This window comes from Halichoerus grypus, chromosome 6 (assembly GCF_964656455.1).
Source record: "Halichoerus grypus chromosome 6, mHalGry1.hap1.1, whole genome shotgun sequence".
Lineage (NCBI taxonomy): Eukaryota > Metazoa > Chordata > Mammalia > Carnivora > Phocidae > Halichoerus > Halichoerus grypus.
Window position 1 is genome coordinate 8,002,632 of NC_135717.1, and position 23,680 is coordinate 8,026,311.

The following is a 23,680-nucleotide window of genomic DNA, read 5'->3' on the forward strand; positions in this document are numbered from 1 at the left end:
AAGGGCGGGTCAGGGTGCCACTGGGAGGCTTACACCCCAACCCCCAGGGGCTTCCTAGGAGCAGAGCAAGGGGAGGTGAATGGGCCTTCCCCAAGACGTGGGGCATCCCGGCACCACATGGTGGCTCAGGCAGTGCCGGGGCTTGGGGCCCTCCCAGGGCCCCGGAGGCTGCCAAACAGGCCCAATTTGCTGTACTAATATGTGCTTTCTGCTGCTTGGAGCTTCCTCACACCCTCTCCAGTGAGCCGAGCCAGAGGCAACAGAACAAACTATAATTATGTCAAGCCACACCCTGCTGCCCTTGCTTAGCAATTAGCCAGGTCGCCCAGCATCCAGAAGCTTCCACCCCAGCCTGGCTTGGGGTGGGGTCAATCAGAAGCTGGGCGGTGAGTGGGCTGCTTTTTAAAGCCCCCCACATACCCTCCCCCAGAAATGAACCTGCAAATGGGGCTTCCTTCCCCAGGCAGCCACCTATGACTCCAGCCAGACCTCAGTCACCCTGTGAGGGAGCTCACCAAGCCAGGAACCACCCCCTTCCATACACACACACACACACACACACACACAAGCTGGACCCCCCACGGTGGAGGGGACAGTGGAGAGCAGAGCCTCCCTGGAAGACATCCCTCCGTGCTGCCCAGGCTCATGGGCTGATCTGTAGGGAGCCTGGCAGGACAGCCACTGTCTGAGCATGACTTTGAAATCAGATAGACCTGGGGGCAAGTCCTGCCAGCTGCACCTGCTCTGTGACCTCACACATCACTCAAATTCCCCAAGGTCACCGTGTCTTCACCCGGAACACAGAACGAGTGGCGTTCCCTTTGCAAGTTTTGTCACGAGGCTTAAGAGCATTGTGTCTGGAACGTGACTGGTGCTTATCCTCCGTGGCTACGAACCCTGTCTGGTCATTGGCAGAGGACGTGGCTGTCAGTGACAAGGTCCCTAACTCCCCCCAATTTCAACTGCGCGGCCCAACTCTCCTCGGCCCTAATGTATATGCGGAACATTATGTCACTGAGCCTCCAGAAGGTGAATTCCCGAGGAATGCTGGGTCTGCCTCACCCCGAAGTGAGGCTGCCTGGCTCCCCTCAGTGGGTCCCCCAGTTCCACAAGGAGCCAGGTTCTTTATGCCTTATTCTCGGCCTCTCTCCCTGCCACTTTCAAGGGATGTGGGGTGTCCCGCTTGTGCAGAACTTTGGCTTCTGGAAGGAATGGCAGGAGGGGAGGCCGAGGGTCTCATCAGAACCTTGTTTCAGCCAGGTTTCGGCCCTTCGTCTCTCTCCTGTCTTTGCCCGGGCCCTGGGTTCCCCTCTTGGCCTCTGTCTGATTCCATGCCTCAATCTGACCAGTCCTTTTGACCTAGAATCCCAGGTGTCCAGTGATTCTGAATGTTGCCTCTGCTGCAGGAGACCAAGGCTCCTTGGACATGGCCCACAGTGACCCCCATGTTTCAACCTTCATTCCCACACCTCCAGAGCCAGTCACTGAGGCAGGGACACCATGCACTGCTCCAGGGGGATACTTACATGTACTGCATCCACCTAGAACCTAGACTACAATAGAAATGGTGACCTCTGCAGCTGAGCAGTGCACAACCCAGATGGCTGTACATGGCAAGCCTTCTCCAAGGTGCATATTCTCATCTCCTTCTCTCAACCAAATATGATACATGTCCTGAGGGTGCTGGTCCAGCCACCCAACTGACCTCTCCTGTGGGACTGCTATCCCAGCAGGATGACGCTCTCTGTGAAGTAGAGGAAAGACTCCCTCTCCACTTTCTTCTGGGTTGGTGCTATCCTAGAGTTCTGAATACAGTTCTGGCCGACTTTGTGGGAGAAACAGATACACTGAAGGAGAGTTTGCTGGAACTCGGGAGACATTGTCTGGGTCTGGCTGGGGCTGTGAGTCAGCAGATGGCCCAGCAGAATTTCTCAGACCTCAGGTTTACAGAACTGGATTCATCATGATTATTGCTCATGGGACACCCTCATCATTGGCTCATGCTTGGCATTTTCTTTTTCTTCATTTAACTGAATGATTGATTGATTGATTGATATAATGAACACCCATGAACCCACCATCTGACCCAGTAACTAGAACATCACCAAAAACGTCTATCCTATTCATCTGTCAGAAAACATCCTGAATTTTGTGTTTATCACTCTCTTGCTTATTTTTATTTTATTACATATTCATGTATGCCTACATAATATATTGTTTAGCTTTGTTTATTTTTCTTTTTTCTTTCTTTATTTTTTTAAGTAAGCTCCACACCCAATATGGGGCTCGAACTCACAACCCTGGGATCAAGAGTCACATGCTCTACTGACTGAGCCAGCCAGGCGCCCCTTGCTTTGCTTATTTTTAAACTTTAATATACAAGTACAGCAAAAGTCTTCCGGGACTTGCTTTTTCACTCAACATTATACTACTAAGTATGGGAAATTGAATGACTGGCTCCAATCTTTCTCACCTCACAGGTCAGCACCGTGGGTAGACTATTTCCCTGCCCCGAGACTTCGGGCTTGGCCACGTCATGCTGTAAGGTTTAAAAATTCAAGTCCTGCCTTTTCATCTTTGAGCAGAGTGGTGCTCATCAATCCACAGACTTTTGGCTGAGGCAGGGCTGCCAGCCAAGCTCGGTCTAGATCAGCCGAGATCAACCGAACCCCAGCCAAGCTGTAGATACATGAGAATGAAGGACTGTCACTTTCACCATTGGAGACTTGGGGTGATTTGTTATGCAGCATTATCGTGTCCATAGCTAACCATTACACCGCAATTCATCTGTGTTGTCATATGAAGCTGTATGTGGCTTGTTCTCATAAACCATGGTCATGACCATAGCACCATGGTCACCCCTTTGCTGTCATGAACAATGCTGCCTTGGACATTCTTACAAAGGTCTCTTGGTGCACGTGAGCAAGAGTTTCTCTTGGGAATATAGTGAGAAGTAGAAATGCACAGGGTAATGTCAAATGGTTTTTCAAAATGGCTGTATTGCTTTTCAGTCTCACTAGCTGGGTATGAGACTCTGGCGTATGAGCCCCATCCTCTCCAACGCCTAATGCCAGACTCATTCATTCTTGCCCATTCAAGGGGTCTACTTGGTATCTAATGGCATATGGGTGGAATTGTGTTTCCCTGAATAGATATGTTGGGATCCTCCACCGAGCCCCCCTCCCCGACCTCAGATTGTGGTCTTATGAGCCCACACCGTGACCTTGGACTTCTGGCCTCCGGGAGCTGAGAGACAATGACATTGCATTGTTGAAGTCCTGCAGTTTATTGCACTTTGTTACAGTTGCTCCTGGAAGCTAATACACGCAGCGATCTTAATTCGCAACTATCTGATTACTTCATGGGGTTGGACCTGTCCTCTTGTGTTTGTTGGTCGTTTTTTTAAATCCTTATATAAAATGCCTATTCTGGTCTGTTGGCTATTTTTCTATTGGGTTTGCTTCATATTGACTTACAGGAATTCCTTATTTATTCTCAATATCAGCCTTTGTTGGCATTTTCTCCATTTACAGCTTGTGTTTTTATTTTCTTTAGAATGTCTTGTTTATGGGGGTGCCCAGGTGGCTCAGTCGGTTGAGAATCTGGCTTTTGATTTTGGCTCAGGTCATGATCTCAAGGTCATGGGATGGAGCCCCACGTCAGGCTCTGCACTGTGCGGAGTCTGCTTGTCCCTCTCTCTCTGCTCCTCTCCCCACCCCCTCTCTCAAATAAATAAATAAAATAAAATCTAAATAAAAAAATAGAATATCTTCTTATGAATAAAAGTTCTCCATTTTAATGTAACTAAATTTCTCCATCCTTTCTCTGAGGACTGATGTGCCTTCTTTATCAACAGCAACTAACACCAACAACAGTTGGCACTACATTTTCTCTAATGGGGATAAGTTACATTATGTCAAATTCACACGCTAACATACTGCATTGCAGTTATAATCATATTTCAGGTGCATATTATGATATCAAAAGACAATCACATTATAATAAGTAAAAATAGCAAGTGACAAAATATCACACAGGAATTCTATTTCGGTGTGTGGCTGGAGGCACTGAAACCTGCCCACCTTTCAATAGGCCCAGACTCAGAATAAAAAGCAAATGATTCGAGTTGGGTCCATCCCTGCAGGGAAGAGAAGAGAGCCCTTTACTGCTGGGGCAGGTTTATTGTGATCAAGCCGGGCTCCCGCCGGCCAATCCACCCCTCCGAAGGGAGCAAAGCCAAAGCCACACTACCAAGGGTAGTATATTCACCTTGATTTGAAATTGGCCTGTGTTCTTCTGAGAAAGAAATCATGAAAACAGTGCACGCTTTGGCAAGATGTGCGTCGCTCTTGTCCTTCTGAGGACGATCGCGTAGCTCCCTCCAGCTGGGCCCAGGCGCCCACGTTCATCCCAAACAAGGCACCAGAATGGGGTGGGGGGGGTGGGGTGCAGATGGGGAGGGTCAGAAGTGCTCTATCAGGGAAGTTTAGGAGCAACATTCTGTTGGAAGGAAGGACTTGAATTAAAGTTAAAATTCATAGAGGGGCGCCTGGCTGGCTCGGTCGGTAGAGCATGGGACTCTTGACCTCAGGGTCCTGAGTTCAAGCCCCACATTGAGCTTGGAGACTACTTAAAAAAAAAAAGTTAAATTCATTAACAAATGCCCTGATTACCTACACTGTCTGTTTCAGCGGGCGGGGGCAGAGCGGAGGGCAGGGCAAGGGGCGGGGCGGGGGGCTCTTGTGGAGACTGGTGGGAGACCTAAAATCCCCTAAAGCCACCACTTGTGCCTTGTCTGGTCTAGAGCCAGAGGGTGAGAATTTCTTTCGCCGGAGGGGAGGGGAGGAGTATCCAGGACAGGAAGGCAAGGCCCGGGATGCATCAGACAGAGGGATCGCATGGGGAGTGGGGAACAGGGAGAGGGTGGGAGGAGGGCCCTTCCCCTAAGGAGGATGCCTCCCTACAGATGATGAACTGCAGAGTTTCATGTGTTCCAAGTTTTCTTCCTCCACACTGTCCTGCCATCCAAAATCCCAACCTCGGGGGAAAGCGGGGAGGGCCCTCTGGCCTGGATGTCCTACCTCCCCATCTACCTGCCTGGGGGACCGTGATAGTTAATTTTGTGTGTCATCTGGACTAGGCCATGGTGCCCAGATACTTGGTGAAATATTATTCTGGATGTTTCTGTGAATGCGTATTTTAGATGGGATCAGATCCGTGGACTTTGGGTAAAGCAGATGCCCTCCATAATGTGGGTGGGCCTCATCCAATCAGTTGAAGGCCTTAATAGAACAAAAACTTACCTCCCCTCAGCAAGAAAGAATTCTGCCATCAGATTGCCCTTGGAATCAGACTGTAACTTTCCCCTGGGTCTCTAGCTGCCGGCCTACCCTGCAGATTTTGGGACTTAATAGCATCCACAATTACATGGGCCCATTCCTTAAAATAAATCTGTCTCTCTGTCTCTGTCTCTCTCTCTGTAGGAGGAAAAGCTGCAGGAATCAGGTGAGCCTGGGCTGGCTTGGGGCAGAGGGAGAAGTTAGGTTTTACTCCACCTAGAGAGGGATACAAGGTAGTGAGCTCCCCCATTGCTCCCAGAAGCAACCAGGGGAGGAAATGTTAAAACCTGGCATATAATAAGTGCTTAGTTAATATCGTCAGATGAATGGTGAGTGAATAAAGGTTGTGGAGGGGTCTCCAGCCCTGTGGGATCAGAGCAGGGGGTGGGGGTCGTGTGCGTACAAGACTGAACTCTCAAAGACAAAGACAGACAAGGGCTTTCCCTCTCTCCCTGCCCACCTCAGACCCCGGGCACATTGGGGTTTGTAGGGAAGCCTCCCAAGGTCATGATCCTGCTCCTACCCGACCCTGGGGCACAGAGATGCAACCGACGCCTTACATTGACCTCAGGGTACTCACACTGTGGGGAGCCTGCAAGGCACCCCGAAGTACCAGGGACACTGTTTGAAGTCCCGGCACCTTCTAAGGATTGAGTTTAACAAGCTGGGTGCTACGGGCACCTGGATGAAAGACGTTATATAAAAACAGGAGATAATTACCAATTAAAGCCATTTTCTTAGAAACAGGAAGGTCCCATTTGCCAAGAGTGAACAGTGGGGGCAGGCCCTGCCCGGGCGGAGGACTCGACGGCTGGGAGAGTCATTCTGGGTGGGCTCAGAAGCCAGTGTGAGTCAGAGCACGGGGTCAAGTGGGGCCAGAGCTCCTTCCCCCTGAACCCTGCAGGTAAGAAGTCAGCAGAGATGCAGCAGCAGGGCCCACCAGGACCTCCACCCTGCTGCCCTCCACCCTGCCCAGCAAGAGTGAAAGAAGGACTGCACCAAGCCCAAATGGTGGGGCTGCTCCCTCTCATTCAGGGGCACCCCGACATCCTCTGCAGGATGTGACAGACGCCCTGTGCCTCCTGTTTCTTCATGTCACAAATATCTATTGAGCCCATCCTGTGTGATGCTGGGTGCTCGGGTTATAGCAGTAGACAAGAGACACGCATGCCTGCCATCCCAGGGCTAACGGTCCAGCAGCCAAGCCTCACTGGTGCTTACGATGGACCAGGTACTATGTCCAGGGCTTTAGCTGGGCTGGCCCAACTAACCTTCACCTCAACCCTAGAAAGTTACGGCCCCATTTACAAAGGAGGCTAAGTGACTTCCCCAGATCACCCAGCTAGTAAACCAGATGCCCCAGGCTGGGAGCTCATAACCACTGCAGGGCAGTGCCTGCCCCGAGTCCCTGCCCTGCCTGCAGCTGGAGGCTCTCCAGCCCTCAAGGGGCCCGCGTCCTGCAGACTCCCAGCCTCCAGGTGGACCCGGACCACTCCCCAGCCCACACTTCTCTCCCGGAAACCCCTCAAAGCCAGAATGAGAAGTCAGGCTCTTCCTCCGCAAGCCCAGGCTGGCCATATCCCCATCACTGAGAACCATCCTTTCAACCTTCCAACCCAGCGAGCTGGGACCAGCTCCGGCCCCTCGTACCCCCTGCTCTCTGCCTTCCGTTCACACACAGACGGTACGGGCTACGTGTCTCTCTTTTTTTTTCTTCAAATTCTTATTTCAATTCTAGTTAGTTAGCATACAGTGCAATATTAGTTTCAGGAGTGGAATTCGGTGATTCATCACTTACATAAAACACCCAGTGCTCCTCACAACAAGTGCCCTCCTTGATCCCCATTCCCCATCCAGCCTACCCCCCCCACCTCCCTCCATCAACCCTCAGTTTATTCTCTATCATTAAGAGTCTCTTGGGGGGGCGCCTGGGTGGCTCAGTTGGTTAAGCGACTGCCTTCAGCTCAGGTCATGATCCCAGGGTTCTGGGATCGAGCCCCACATCGGGCTCCCTGCTCAGCCGGAAGCCTGCTTCTCCCTCTCCCACTCCCCCTGCTTGTGTTCCCTCTCACGCTGTATCTCTCTCTCTCTCTCCCTGTCAATTAAATAAATAAATAAAATCTTTAAAAAAAAAAAAAAAAGAGTCTCTTGGGGTGCCTGGGTGGCTCAGTCATTGGGTGTGATCCCAGGGTCCTGGGATCGAGCCCCGCATCAGGCTCCCTGCTCCGCAGGAAGCCTGCTTCTCCCTCTCCCACTCCCCCTGCTTGTGTTCCCTCTCGCTGTGTCTCTCTCTGTCAAATAAATAAATAAAATCTTAAAAAAAAAAAAAGAGTCTCTTATGGTTTCCCCCTCTCTTTTTTTCCCCCTTCCCATATGTTCATCTGTTTTGTTTCTTAAATTTCACATATGAGTGTAATCATATGGTATTTGTCTTTCTCTGACTGACTTATTTTGCTTAGCATAATACTCTCTAGCTCCATCCATGTTGCAAATAGCAAGATTTTATTCTTTTTGATGGCTGAGTAATATTCCATTATATATATATATATATATATATATATATATATATATATATACACACACACACACACACACACCACCTCTTTAGAGGCTTCACATCTTGGAAGAGCCAGTTGGAACCTAGAGCTAGGACCTGCAATCCAGAGCAGAACCAAGAAGAGACTCGGCTCTATTTACCACCTGCCATGGTGACCTGGTGACCTGGTTACCACTAGCTGCTGGTTAATTCCTGCTTCCCTGCCCAGTGGGAAAGTTCTCTGTAAACTATAAAGTCCCTAACAATGGACGTGGGTATTAAAACATTCAAGTCAAGGAGCACCTGGGTGGCTCAGTCGGTGAAGCCTCTGCCTTTGGCTCAGGTCATGATCCCAGGGTTCTTGGATCAAGCCCCGCATCGGGCTCCCTGCTCAGCCGGAAGTCTGCTTCTCTCTCTCCTTCTGCCCCTCCCTCCTGCTCATGCTCTCTCTCTCTCTCTCTCTCAAATAAATAAATGAAATCTTAAAAAGAAAAACCCACACACTCGAGTCAAATGTATAGGCATAGTAAAGTTTCCCAAAGTCACATGGCACGTGGAGATGGTTGTAGTCAACGTTTCACAAAGGAAGTGACCTACTGCGTCTGGCACCTATTATGTGCAGGCTGCCATGCTGAGTGGATCTCAGCTCTTAGCTATGACCGCCCCCACCTTACAGGTGAGGAACTTGACCCTCAGCAATAGGAGTGCTACAGTGGTGAGAGACAGCTACATCAGAGATCAGCTCTTTCTTCGATGCCTCCTGAATTAGCTTTCTATTGCTGCATAAAACATAACCATGGATTTAGTGACTCAACACACATGTTTCCATGGGACAGAAGTCTGGGCAGCTGAGTTACCCGCTCAGCATCTCCTAGTCAAGCTATCAGCCGGGCTGTGCTCTCATCTGAAGGTTTGATCGGGGAAGAGTCTGCTCCCAAGTGTATTCAGGTGGCTGCAGAATTCATCCCATTTCTGTGACTGTGTGACTGAGGGTTTTGTGTGGCTGACCGCTGGCTGTTGCCTCAGGTCCTAGAGACCCCTGCAGTCCCTTGCCCTGTGGCCTCCCCCAACATAGCCATTTACTGCATCAGGCCAGCAATGAGAGTCTCTCCCCAGCCTGCCAAGATGGGGTCTTACATAATGTAACAATCATGGGAGTGACATTCCATCCTTTTGGCCATATTTCTTGGTTAGAAGCAAGTCACAGGTCCCCCCACACTCAAAGGGTAAGGATTATACAAAAGCACAAACAACAGGAGGCAGAACTCATTGGATGTCACCTTAGGGTCTATGACTGATATGCCCCAGGAGGGGTGAAGGGCACACCCAAGCCCAGTGGGGTCGTCCTAGGCCAGGCTTCCAGAAGCAGACACCGAGACCAAGTTTGTGATGCAAGAGGCTTATTAAGGATCATGTCTATGAAGGGAGGGGGAAAAAGCAGGATTGGGCAGGTCTGACAAATCCTCGGCCATTCCGACAGGATGTGCTGCAGCAAAGGAGGGCCAACAGAAGTCTCCCATGTGGGGCCGAGGTGGCCAGACCTTAGTCCCTTGCCTCGCTTGGTCTCCAGATGTGGATTGTCCCAGGAGACCGTGAGCTTAGGAGGGCAGACCCCGATGGCAGATTCTCCCTCGTGCAGGATTGGGAGGCGTCCCTCCAGCTGGGCCCCAGGAACCTTCCAGAGAGACTCTCTATGCACTAAAGGCAGAGCTGTTTTTGCTTTTGGAGCTCATCTGTTTCTAAGAAATGCTGCTCTTCTTGGAAGAGCACTAGGTAATGTCCAGTTTCCCGGCCCCCACCCCAATACACACACCTCCCCCCAGCAACTTCCCCCAAGTGAGACTACATTCAGAGCTGGAGATTTTAAAGACGCAGGGAAGGTTAAACGGGGTCATAAGGGTGGGGCCCCAATCCAGTCGGACTGGTGTCCTTAAGAGAGGAACAGGCTCCCGAAGCGAACCCACAGAGGAAAGGCCACGTCAGGACACAGGGAGAAGGCAGCCATCTGCAAGCCAAGGGCAGGCCTCAGGAGACGCCAACCCTGCTCACACCTTGCCTTGGACTTCCAGCCTCCAAAACTGTGAGCGATAATGTCCTGTTGTCTAAGCCCCCCACTCAGGGGGTCTTTGTTATGGTGGCCCCGAGCAGACAAACACAGGACCCAAGGGAGGCAAAATGTCTGGTGAGGAGCAGGCCCTCAGCCCCATCCCTGGGAGCCTGAATGGGAAGTGACCAATAGCTCTGGTGAACGGCTGGTCCTGAGAGGCCCCGGGTGCGGAGTAAGGAGTGGGGAGAAGAGAGGGGGTCTGAGGCCAGGTCGCCCCTGGTTGTGACAGGGCTGAAAGCACCCCTCCTCTCTTTCTCTTCCTCAGGTCTCAGTTTCCCGGCCACAGGACCAGGGGAAGGTACCAGAAGTTCACAGAGGCCCTTCGAGCTCTCACTTGTGGTGGCAGAATCCAGCCTGAAGCTTGGCCTGTGGCTCAGAGAAAGCTCCTCAGATGAGAATCCAAAAAAGTAAGAGCTTGTTATCAGGCCTTTGATGTACACCCATGCAGGAAGTGACCGGGGGGGGTGTGTGCATTGGGGTGGGGGCTGGGAACATGGGCATTTCCAAGTGTTCTTCCAAGAAAAGCACATCACATGTCCTGATCTCAAGCTATATTACAAAGCTATAGTAATCAAAACAGGATGGTACCGGCATAAAAACAGACACATAAACCAATGGGACAGAATTGCGAGCCCCCCAAAACGAATAATCAACAACATAAAAAGACAACCTACAGAATAGGAAAAAAAAAAAACATTTGCTAATCATAAGTCTGATAAGGGGTTAATACCCAAAATATATAAAGAACTCCTACAACTCAATAACGAAAAGACAACAAACGATCCAATTAAAAAATGCACAAAGGACCCAAAGAGACATTTTTCCTAAGATCTGTAAAAGGCCAACAAGTTGGTGAGAAGGTGCTCAGCAGCTCTGATCATCAGGAAATGCAAATCAAAACCACAACGAGATCTCACCTCACCCCGGCCTCAAAAAGACAAGGAATCAGAAGCACCAGCCAGGAGGTGGAGGAAAGGGGGCTCTTGCTCACTGCTGGTGGGAGTGTAAGTGGGTGCAGCTGCTGTGGAAAACAGGAGGGCAGTTCCTCCGAAAATTAAACATAGAAATACCATATGATCCAGCAATCCCACTTCTGGGAATATATCCGAAGGCAATGAAAACACGATGTCGGAGAAATATCTGTACCCATATGTTCGTAGCAGCATTATTTACAATAGCCAAGGTCGGCAACAACCGGAGTGTCCACCAACAGATGAGTTAAGAAAATGTGGTGTATATAAATCCATAGGCAATGGAATATTATTCAGCAATTTAAAAAAAAAAGAAAAGGAAAGGAAATCCTGATGTTTGTGACCACATGGATGGACCTTGAGGGCATCGTGCTAAGTGAAGTAAGTCAGACAGAGAAAGACAAATACCATACGATCTCTCTTATATGCGGAATCTGAAATAAAAACAAAACCCCCAAAAACCAAACTCGTAGAAAAAGAGAGCAGAAAAAAAAAGAAAAAGAAAGAAAGAAAGGAAAAAAGAAAGAAAAAGATCAGATTTGTGGTTACCAGAGGCACTTTATTATAGGCCAGTTATATGTCAATAAAGCTGGTTTGAAAAAAAATAAATCCTGGGGGAGGGAAGGGTGGTCTCACCTGGGGCCAGGGTCCCCCCACCCTCACCCCAGCCAGAGCCTGGGCCTAGGAGGTTTCTCCAGTAGCTGACTTTCTCCCTTCCATTCTCTGGCTCCATTTCGGCTTTAGGTAAACTGCCTTGGCCTCCCAGGGCTGCAGGGAAGGCAGCAAGAACTGTGAGGGAGGGTGACCAACCATCCCAGCTCCCCCAGACCAAGGGGTTTCCCAGGACGGGCTTAAGGAGCTGGTGGCCCACTGTGGCTGGGTGGGCTGGCTTAAGGACTTGCTGGCCAAGGCCCACAGGGTGGGCACAGGGAGGCCATAGGGGTCCCTGCTGCAGCTGGAGGTGGGCATGCTTCGGGAAGCGGCCTCCCCAGGGAAGTCTCCTAAGCACCTCGGAGAAGCTCTCTCCCCTCCCTTTGCTGGAGCCCTCTTCCTCCGCCTGCTCCCCGACAGGACCGAAGCCTCGAAGCCTCGGGAACACTGAAGTCACCCTGCTGGGAAATGGCGGGGTTGGGATTCCAGCCCAAGCAGCCACACTGGTAGGCCCTGCACTCCCTGCCTCTCTATCTGACTGTGACTGAAATCAGGCAACAGGCAGCTTCGTCACCCACCCGCTTAGTCACCTGCCACTCCTCTGGGGACCAGCTTTGGCCCTCTGAGCTGGGGGGCTCTGGAGGAATTCCACACCCCTCTTGCCTCAGGAAGCCCCACTCTAATGGGCAAGATCCCGTGCCTCCCAGCAGCTGCGAGAGAGGCCAGGCCAGGGTTGCACCAATGCCCATTCTGCTCTCCTTCCCTCCTACAGAACCCTGACTCCGTGCCTAGCCAAGATGTCACATTTCTCTGTCTCTCTTGAAGACAGAGATAAGCATGTGACAAAATTCTTGCCCAAGACAGGTGAAAGGCATTGAGTGCTATTTCTAGGAAAGCGCCTTTGGAGGGAGGCACGGACTCAGATGCACTTCCCCCTTCCCTCTTTGTGCCACCGAGGATGTAGACGTGATGGCTGGAGCAGTAGCAGCTATCTCAAGGCCAGGAGGGGACTCTGATGATGGAAGGCACATGGTAAGGATGGTGAAGAGGACAGAAGGAACCAGGTACATTAAGAACATCGTGGAGTTCCAGCACTAGCCATGAACCTCCTGTTTGTTACATGCTAAACCGCTAGTTTGTGTAAGCTGCATTTGGAAGACAGGCTCTGTTACTCTGTTACTGCAAACATGGTCCCTAACTGGTACAAAATGCTTTTTGGAAAAGGTAATGCCGGAGCTTCATGTTAAAGGAAGCAGGTCAGGGGCAGACTGAGCCCAGCTAACACCAGCACCTTTCCGGCCGCAAAAGAGCTTTTGGCCCGTTGTCCCTGGACATCCTCATGAGGTCCCCTGAGTGGGAAACAGGGCAGGGGTTCCCATCCCTTCATGGGCCTGAGGAACCCAGGCCTCCTGCCTCCACCCAGCTCTCTCGCCACCCTGCTGCTCCAGGCCCAGCCTCGCCCCTACGCCACCTGTCCCTGCCCTGTGGAGACCAATGCGCAGCCGCAAGCCCGCGCCCGCTCTGAGCCCTGGAGGAGTCAGGCCCTGCTTCGCGGCAAGCGTCTTTCCACAGCCTTGTTTACAGTTGTTGAACTACTTTTCGTCAAATTAATTAAATACATGCTAAATCCTCTCTGATTTGTTGTGCGATAAATTAAGGATGCTGAGATTGTGAAATGCACAACAAAACCTGTTTATTCTGATAAAAGCCCACATGACGGCCCGAGTCAAACGTCAGACAGGCCGGAATCTGTTTCTGCCATGGCTTCATCGGAGCGGGGCTCCTCAGTGGCCAGGGTCCCCTCGGCTCCTCATGGCTACCCGAAATGGCAACTCGAGGCACAGAGGGAGGGGACAGGCCCCAGGTCACCGGAGAAGACGATGCACGGGGGCCAGGACTGCAGAATATAGAGTCTTTCCTCAGCATCTCCCAAAGGGCATCCCTCTGCTCCCCAGGGGCCGGTGCATGTGGGAATAGTAACAGCTCACAGCTTCCCACAGCCACAGAGCTGGACCAGAGCTAGAACACCGAGTCTCGGATAAATTGTGCAGATAAGAGGTGAGAGAGGACCACTATGCACACAGGATCCTCTTCTAGCTCTGGCTTCCCATCCCAGGCACAGCTTTGGCAGAACCAGTCACCACAGGCCAGACCCACACACAGAAACCCTCTAGGGTCCAGGACACAGCCCCCCCCCCCGACGCTAGAGTCCTAGAGTCTGCCTCTCTCTATCCCCGCTCTGGGCAAAGTGTGCCCCGTGGGTCCATGTGAACATGGCAGGTCCCTTTGAGAGTCCCCTTCACACATCCCCTTCCCTGCAGCTGCCTGGGAGAAAGAGGGCACAGGCATTCCAGCCGGAGAAACTGAGGCACGGAGAACTCGCATCCATCAACCAGTGGCCCAAACCCGCACTTTCCCAAGCACATGGATATACAGATTCAAAGCGACTCCACAGCACTGCCCACGTGGGTCACTCGGCACACCCCCAGCTATGTTTTGTTATTCCCATTTTGTGGATGAGGTAACAGGCCCGGAGAAGAAAAGGCACTTGCCCGGCTCCCCTCGAGGAAGGATGGAGAGCTAAGTTCAGACTCAGAAGAGCCTTAGCTGCCGGTGCCCAAAGCCCAGCTCCCCACACCAGTGCACCCTGGTCACCACCCTCACTCAGCCCAACCCTGTGCTCTGGGCGTCTTGGGGCTGCTGTCGGTGGGGAAGAAGATGAGAACAAACTGGGGGAGCTCCAGGCTGGCCCCTCCTGCCAGGGGGGGTGCTGCCAAAGGAACACGTGAGCAGAGGGGATGCTGAAGCTGAGGTTTTGAGGGATGAGTTGAAGTTTTCCAGACAGAGATGGGAGGCTGCGGGGTGGAGTGGTGAGGGGGATTCGGATGGCCTTTCTGTAGGACACTGCTTTTGCCTCTCATTTTTTTCCAGAAAGATCACTGGTGGGGAGTGGGGGGAGCGTGGTGGGGAGAGATCTAGTGTGGTTGGCATAGGACCCAGGACAAGGAAATGGCAGGGACTTATCTGTGAAGGTGGGGAGGGCCAGGCCCTGCAGGGGGCCCTGAACCGCATAGAGCGGCCTTGGTCCCTTGTGCATGACTGAGAGCCGCAGAGAGATCTGGGGCAGAAATGTGAGGCCAACACGGGCCACAGCCACAGAGCTGGACCAGAGCTAGAACACCGAGTCTCGGATAAATTGTGCAGATAAGAGGTGAGAGAGGACCGGATGGGGCGAGCCTTAGCTGGGAGGGCATTGACTGAGGGTCAGTAATGGGCTAGAGCCAACAGGATGTGGCCTGTGAGCGAGCAGAGGAGGGAGGGAGGCAGGCATCGGGCTGCCCCCCACTTGCTCTGATGTGGATAACAGGGTGCCTATGGTTTGGGCTCAATCAGGGAAGCAGAACCACCGTGAGTTTTATAGCGCAGGCATTAGCCTAAACTCCCCTGGGGAAGGGCTGGGACGTGAAGGTCCGAAGAAAGCAGTTTTACGGAAACCGGAGGGAAGGTCCCCAGCCCTCTCGAGGCAGAGGTACAGGTGGGGCTTGTGGAGAAATCTAGAAGTCAGGCAGGTGGGGCTGCTGGAGTGGGAGGCTGGGGCCATGCAGACATTGACGGAAGTCTAGGGAAGGCTGCCTGGTCTTTGTCGCCTCCCCCGCTGTGAGATCACAGCCAGGCATCTGGTGGAAGTACTGGGTCCCCGGGTCCCCGTGGGTCAGCGGGGCCGGCAGTCTGGAGGAAGAGCCGGCCGTGGATCAGAAAGAGGACACGCAGAAGAAGGAGTGAGGACAAAGTGGCACGTGCTGACACCTCCGCGCATCTGTCCCTCCCATCTCCAGCCACGGGGTCCCCCGCTCCCCAGCACAGATTCACCTTTGGGCTAATGCTAACTCATGGACCCATCGAGGGGAGGGGATTCTAGGAAGCAAGTTTCCTGCCAGGCCACTTGACTCTGCACAAACCACCGCGGAGGGAAGACAGAGCCACTTGCTGAGACCAGGCACCCGGCGGGGGCAGGTACAAGGCCAGGGGGGCGGTTTGTGTATGTTGTTCACTGCTCAAGTGCGCTTGGCGAAGGCATCGGTGGGAGCCGCAGCCCTGACCCTGGCCTGAAGCCGCTTCTACCTGGAGGAAGGGCCTAGGCCCCGGAGGGCAGGGCTAGGCCCAAGGGAATGGTGCTAGAGCGGAGAGAGGCCAGCCTACTCAGAGGGAGAATTTGGCTGTAGGCAGAGCTATTTCAGAGAGAACAAGCTGCCTTTGGAGGTGAGGAGCTCATGATCACTGGAGAAGTGCAAGCAGGGCTGGACAGATGCTTGGTGGGTTTGGTCCAGGGGATGTCATGAGCATCGGGCGGCCGTTCGGCTACCTGCCCCTCCCGGGGCCGTGAGTCAATAAGAAGAGAGGGCCTCTGAGCATGGGAGGTGGGGTTCCCCCTAGCCCTCCCCCACCCTTCTCCCTGCTCACTTCTTTTTGGAACCAGCTTGGGTATTTAGAAGATTAATTTCATGTTTGTGCAAAGCAGGGGATTAGGAGGGGAGGAGAGTGAAGTTCTCTGTAGGTTGTTAAGGAAACATCATCTAAAAAAAGACTCTGGCAAAATTGCTGTGGATGGATACCAGTTACAGCTGAACGCGCCACTTACCTCCAACAACCCAGGGCTTTTAGCTGGTAACTTGCTGTCGTTCCCTGCAGTTCTCGAAACCCTTGTGTTCCGGGACATTAAAAGACAGAGCATGGTGGGGGTGCCTCCTCCCTCAGAGCAGGAATCTGGGGGGGCGTCCTACCCCCACCCCTGTCCAGCCAGGGTCCGGGCTCCAGACCTCACAGAGAATTCGGCCATGGGGATTCCTGGCTCGTCTCCTGCATTACTTCTCAGCGCACCTGGGGGCTCAGAGAGGGCACAGCTCACCCCAGCACACACAGCAAGGGGCTGACTCTGGTCCAAAGCTGCAAAGCTCCTGCTCTGAGCTGCCACTTACACAAGGGTTGGAGGTGGGGTTGCTGGACCACGGCCAGCCTTTCCCTGGGCCTCAGGGACACAGCCCCTGCCACCTGCCTCCGATTTTTTTTTTTTTTTTTCCCGGCAACAGCTTTATTGAGCTATAATTCACGTACCACACAATTCACCCACTTCAAGCGTACAACTCAAGGGCTTTACGTACGTTCACACGGTCGTGCGGCCCGTCACCACCGTCAGCTGGAGAACATTTCCATCTCCCCAAAAGGAAACCGTGAACTTCGCAGTAGGCACCCCCAGCCTCGCCTTCCCACTGCCCTGGCAGCCACTAATCAGCTGTCTCTGTGGATGTGCCTATTCCGGGCGCTCCATACATGGAATCCCACGCTCCGGGCTGCTCTCACCTGGCACAGCGTCTCGAGGTCCCTCTGCGTAGCGTGTATCAGTCTGTCCCTCCTTTCTACGGATGAGTAATATCCCATTTTACGCATCTGCCATCTTTTGTTTATCCCTTCTGCCAAGGACAGACATTTGGGTTGTTTCTCCTTTTTGGCTATTGTGAAGTGCTGCGACGGACATGGGTGTATAAGCTTTTGTGTGGGTGTGTTTCTAGGTCCCTTGGGTGCTCCTATCCTTTCGAAGAGAAGAAATGAGCAGATGGGAAGTGTTCGAAACGAACCTGAGGGTGGGTGAGAAGGTGGGGCAGGAAAGATCACAGAGGGTGGGGTGGTCTTGGCAGGCTTCCTGGAGGAGGCAGCACTGCACTGGGGGCTGGAAGGGAAGAGACAAAGGGGCTGGGAGAAGCATTCCTGGTGGGAGAAGCAACCTGAGCAGAAGCATGGAAAGGAGGCCATGGGGCCCCATCCTGGTACCTTGGCATCTTCTGAAATAGCCGTGGACCCAGAACCATGGGAAGTGGGAGGTGGGAGGCCCTCCCTGCTCTGTGGACCAGTGGCATCAGCACCTCCTGGGAACTTGTTAGAAATGCACATTCTTGGGGCGCCTGGGTGGCTCAGTCGTTAAGCGTCTGCCTTCGGCTCAGGTCAGGATCCCAGGGTCCTGGGATCCAGCCCCACATTGGGCTCCCTGCTCGGCGGGAAGCCTGCTTCTCCCTCTCCCACTCCCCCTGCTTGTGTTCCCTCTCTCGCTGTGTCTCTCTCTGTGTGTCAAATAAATAAAATCTTTAAAAAAAAGAAAAAGAAATGCACATTCTTGGGCCCCACCCCGATCTGCTGAATCAGAAATGCTACTGAATCAGCAACCTGTGTTTATGGAGTCCTCCGGGGGACGGATGCTCTCTGGGTGTAGATGCTCTGGGCTGAAGGCAGACACCCAGGTGGGAACAGCGTGAAGGGAGAAGAGAAAGAGAATCAAGAACCCAGCTCTCAGGCTCTGACTCTGCCCACCCCTATCCGAACAGCTCCCAAGCCCTATCTTTGCCCTCCCCCAGGCCCTGCCAGACTGCTATTCCTACCAGAAGCTTCTAGTCCCCCCAAAGTGCCCCCTTTGCAATATTGTCAGATCCAGAGAACAGCTAATCGGTAAACTAGGTTCTGGGCCAGCACCCCCGCTCCCACCTAGGAGCTCTCCCGTCTATCCAGGCATTGGGCTACCCCCTCCAGATATTCAGGCAGGTCAGATCCAGGTCTAAGCAGAAGGCAGGCAGGGGGGTAGGGAGGTGGGAGGCCTCTAGAAGGAAGTGGCTGAATGACTTGGTGATCTCCATACAAGCCAGAACAGGGGATGCTTCAGGCAGCTGTCCCCTCCCCCAGCACCCCCCAACATCCCCAGCATCCATGCATGCCCTTCCTCAGCCTTCAAACCCTGCAGCTCAGCTCAGGAATTGTGTTCATTCAGTCACTCAACAAACCTTCATTGGGCACCTGGTGTATGCTGGGCACAGCACAGAGCATGGCCAGGCTTCAGCATGCGTGCAGCCCTGGATCATTGCCCTGTGTGAGTACAGCATGTTTGTGGCCACACAGGAGGGGCAACATCCCTTTATGGGGTCAGAGGGGGCTTTCTGCAAGAAGCAGTGCCTCCTCAGAGGATAGGAAGACGAGCAGAACCTGGCCCAAAAGAGAAGAAAGAGAAAAACACCGGCACCTTCCGTATCAGCCCTGGGCTCAGTCCTGCGGGAAGGAGCATGCACAGTGACGGGGAGGTGGACTGGGTGGCTGGCGGGTTCTAAGGAGCAGAGCCCTGGAGACAGACCAGACCGTGGTAGGAAAAACAATCACAGAGATCTTGAAGCTGGAGCCCAAGTGGCCAGATTTGCATTCTTAAAAGATGACGCTGGCTACAATGTGGGGAGGGAGCTGGAGGGATGTGGCCGAAGGCAGGAGGAGAGGACAGTGTTTGGACTTAGGTGGTGACAGTAGACATCACAGAGGTTGCTGGTGTTCACCAAAGCCACTTCCTTGTCTTTCGAGGCACACGACTAAGTTTTCCAGTGTTCCTTGCAATTAGGCGCAGTCTCCTGACGGAGTTCTGGTCAACCCAGGTGACGGGAGGTGATGTGCACACTTCAAATCACCCCCATGCAGTTCTCTGCGCTCTTCCTCTTTCTGCGGGCTGTAGGTTAACACCCAGGCTGACCTTGGGGGCGTCCAGTGGAAGATTGCGGAGTTGCCATGAACCCGTGAATGAGATGTCGGGAGAATCCAGAAACATGGGGCTTTTCAGGGTTTGAAAAATCCAACTAGTTCTGGCTTTTAACTTTACATGTGTTATATAAAATTTACCCTGAAATAAAAGCTCTCCAAGGAAGCAGACCTAATTCAGGGGTTAGAGGATCATCTTAACAAAAACGCCAATTAAAAGCCCCAGGGGATTCAATAGGAAAACAAAAAAGAACTGTAGGAAACTTAAAATGTGTTTGCTAGAATTTCAAAAATATAATAAAAGTTACTGATTAGATGTAATGTATGGGGATTAACATAACAATAAAAAAAATTAAAAAAAAAGTTACTGATTAAAGTTGCAGGAGAAAGAAGGGAAAAAGAGAGAGAGAAGAGAAAAGGAAAGATTAAATGAAGGGGGTCAATTAAGGAAAGTCTGTGGCTAATATTGGGAATTCCAGAAGGAGAACACAGAATACGGAGGGAATAAATTATCAAAGACCCACCAAAGAGAAGTTTCCAGAACAGAAAGTCCATGAAGCTTCAGATTGGACATGGCTGAGCATCCAGCACAGTGAATGATTCTAAAGCAAAGATATGTAGACACACCATAGTGACGCCTCGGTAGGCACACCATGGTCAACAGATGGTCCTTAACATTTCTGAGGGGCAGAGGCAGAAACGAGTCACCTACAGAGAAACTATGAAGCAGCCAGCCACGGAACTGTCGTTCACAGCCCCATCTACCAGAAGATAATGGAGCAACGCCTTACACCTTCTGAGAGGAAATGATTTTTAACATAAAATTCTAGACCCAATCAAACCAGCAATCAAACCAGAGGACCGGATCATTTTTTATTGGGCATGCGAAGTCTCAGCTAGCTTATCACTTACCCACTCTCCCTCCTCACCCCGTTTCTCCCACCAAGAGGAAAAAAAGTAAGTAAACCAAGAAAGAGGAAGAAATGGATTATAGGGCAACAGTAGTTCCAGCCCAAGGGGACAATGAAGGAAAGTTCTAGAATGCCAAATCCTCTTTCCCAGCCTCCCTCACGGCCAGGGTCAGGTTCGGCCCCGGCTTTGCTCAGCCAATCAGATGCATTTGGTTGAAGTGAGATTCAAAAGCCATGGGATGGAGAAGCAGACGCCTCACAGATTCCGTTCTGGGAGGCCGAGGGTGGGGGTGGGGGGCAATGGGGGGGCTCCCTCAGCTTCTAGAAGGGGCAGGGAGCACAGAACAGGGTCCAACATTGGGGGTGCTGGACATATAGGCTGTAGCATCCGGGGTCCAGTGGGGGTCTTCACCAGGCCAATGCTAAGGCGTGAACTGGGGGGTCGCTCCACCCCCCGGGATCTCCAGCCTCCTATTGATTTTATGGACCTCCCAATATGCTTCTAATAAGTGCTCTTTCTACCTAAATTACCCAGAATTGGTTTCTATTGCCTACAACTCAAAATGATGACGATGCAAGTGGTTATGAGCTTGTTCTTAGAGATGGGAAGGTAATCTCCAGGTGGAAGTGAGGACAAAATAGTCATAGGTACAGGGTAACTGAGGAGTGGCGGCTGGGCGGGGGGTGGGGGGGCCAGGGCGCCACTGCTTTTCCTCTTCTAAGCCTTTCCGTGTGATGCTTTTCTTTAACCCACGTGCATTCATTAATCTGATTACTATCTATCTATCTATATAAATATATATATATATATATTTTTTTTTTAAATTTTAGAGGTCAAGTTCTAGCTGCTGATAAGACTCAGGTTGTGACGGTGGGGGGAAGTGGCTGAGTGCGGACAGGAAGCGCCGGCTGGGTGTGGCATAGGTGACCCACCAGGCACGCAGGCCACCAGGCTTGTGGCACGAGAGAAAGCCTGAGTGGGGGGGCCGATGTCTTCACTGCATGCCGGGTGCTGGGGGTACTTGAACTGGGCCTCCAGGGGTCCTCAGAGCCTGCTGCTGCAGGCCAGGGAGACCGGGCTCTGAACTTGGTCCACTGCCCCAGCTCATCTCCCTGCCCACCTGCTGGTCCCTCTCGCCTCACGTCCACACCCACTCCAATTCTGACAGAAACCCGTGAGCAACACTCCCCAGGCCTCATAACGTCCCACACTGGCATGTGCATAGGAGGGAGCGGGTTTGCTTTTCAGACAGGTCAGCAGTGATGCAGGGAATGAAGGGAGAAACTAAATACATTTCCCCGGAAGAAGACTTGGCATGGGAGGAGGGAGGACAGGGCTGCCGGTGGCAAAGAGCATATCCAAGGAAGAGAGGTAGACTGTCCATGGTCGGGGACCCCCGTGGCTGGAGCCGTTGGCAATGGGTGGATGCCAAAGGCAGTCGGACTTGGGTTCAGATAAGTCCACTTGGAGGAGTGAGTTCCCTGTCAAGGGAGGTGTGTAAGCAAGCAGAGGCCGCACCTCCACCCAGGACTCCTGCATGGGATGAGCGTTCCCGCCAGCACTGAAACTCTACGAAAAGGACGAGAAGAAGAGCAAGGGGAGTGAGGGGAGAGCGAAACGGGGCCCAAGGCCAGAAAGGAGATGGTACCATAGCAGCTGATGGAACAGCAGCTCAAGATGGAAACATGCCTTTATTTGCGAGGAATTCGTTTCAGCAAATGAGAGACAGTGATGATGCTCAGGCTGTCTCCTGAAATGAATACCATCTGGGGAAAAAAAAGACCAAATTCAACAGGACCGATTTTTTTTTTTTTCCCACTAATGAACTAAGCCAAGTTTGGTGCCTGTCCTGATGCATCTTTTCAGAAAGCAGCTCTTTATGCCCGTGAGCCGGGCCACCCTTCCGGCCAGATGAAGGAGAGGTTCCACATCTGAGGCTCTTTGTAAAACGATGCTTATTGTGAAATATATTATTCCAAATTTCAGGTTAATTATTCCCTTGCTTTTCCTTTAAACCACCCACATTTGTATCCCTAAATGATACAGTGTTTCATTTGCTTGTCTGTGACCTTAAGATAAATGGACGCAAACTGCATACATTCCTCTGTGACTTTCTTCTTTTGCTAAATATTGTTTGGAGGTTCATTTACATTGGTGTGTGTAGCTGTATTTAATTTGTTTTATTCTCAATGGTATTCTATCTGGTGAATATGGACTTTTTTTTATTGACTTGGGGATTGAGAAGTTTTTCTGTTTAAATTTCCAAATATATACTGTCTTTTCAATTATTGATTTATCATTGATTTCTAAATTAATTTTGCTGTGGCCCTAAAATATAGTCTTTTGATACACATCCTTTGAAAGTTGAGGCTAACTTTGTGAACGAATGTGATCATTTTTCATAAATGTTTGTGTGCCCTTGAAAAAAAAAAATATTTGCCTGTTCCTGGGTACAATGTTCTCCGTATATCCACTTGATCGAGTTTGTGATATCTACTATTAAATCTTCTAAATACTTTCTTATTTTTATCCACTTGATTTATTATTGTAAGCAGTAAGTCTAACTGTCCCATTCTAATATTGGACTTTCGTATTTCCTTTTATATCTGTCAATTCTTGCTTTAAACATTTTAGGCTATGTGATTAATGTCTAAAAGATGCGAATTGTCTATCTTCCTGTTGAATTAACTCTTTTATTTCTCATTCACCCTCTTAATCTCTGGTAATGCTTTTGGCCTGAATTAAAGTCTATTTTTTTTCTGATATTAATATAGCTATCCCATTTTTTTTCATTTTCCTAGAACATATCTTTCTATCCTTTGATTTTTCAATCTTTCCGTGTCCTTATGCTTTTTTGGTGTATCCCTTATAAATAGAATCCAATTCATTATATATATGCTATTTTAATGTTCTTTGAGACTCTTTGTCTTTTTTTTTTTTTAAAGATTTTATTTATTTATTTGAGACAGAGAGAATGAGAGAGAGAGAGCACATGAGATGGGGGGAGGGTCAGAGGGAGAAGCAGGCTCCCTGCCGAGCAGGGAGCCCGATGCGGGACTCGATCCAGGGACTCCAGGATCATGACCTGAGCCGAAGGCAGTCGCTTAACCAACTGAGCCACCCAGGCGCCCCAAGACTCTTTGTCTTTTAACTAGAGAGTTTAAGTCCATTTATGTTTTAGTGACTGGTGATCAATTTGGAAAGTTCTATTATTTTTTTTAAGATTTTATTTATTTATTGAGAATTTATTTGAGAGAGAGAGAGAGCATGAACAGGGTGGGGGGGCAGAAAGAGAGGGAGAAGCAAACTCCCCACTAAGCAGGGAGCCTGATGTGGGGCTCAATCCCAGGACCCTGAGATCATGACCTGAGCCAAAGGCAGATATTTAACCGACTGAGCCACCCAGGTGCCCCAATAGTTTCTATTTTTTTATTTTAAAAAAAGATGAAATGAGGGATGTCCAGGTGGTGTAGTAGGTTGGGTGACTGATTCTTGGTTTCAGCTCAGGTTGTGATCTCAGGGTGGTGAGATTGAGCCCCATGTGGGGCTCCATGCTCAGTGCAGAGTCTGCTTAAGACTCTCTCCCTCTCCTTCTGCCCCTTCTCCC

General features: G+C 51.2%; 1 protein-coding gene across 1 annotated transcript in view; it reads right to left on the reverse strand.

The window, feature by feature from the left end:
* Window positions 1-17,095, reverse strand: part of MYL10 (myosin light chain 10) — a 33,247-nt gene extending 16,152 nt beyond the window's left edge. The window contains exon 1 of the mRNA XM_078074054.1: window positions 16,963-17,095. Coding sequence (XP_077930180.1) covers window positions 16,963-17,049 — 87 coding nt within the window. The 5' untranslated portion in view covers window positions 17,050-17,095. The remainder of the gene's footprint in view (window positions 1-16,962) is intronic.
* Window positions 17,096-23,680: the final 6,585 nt, after the last annotated feature.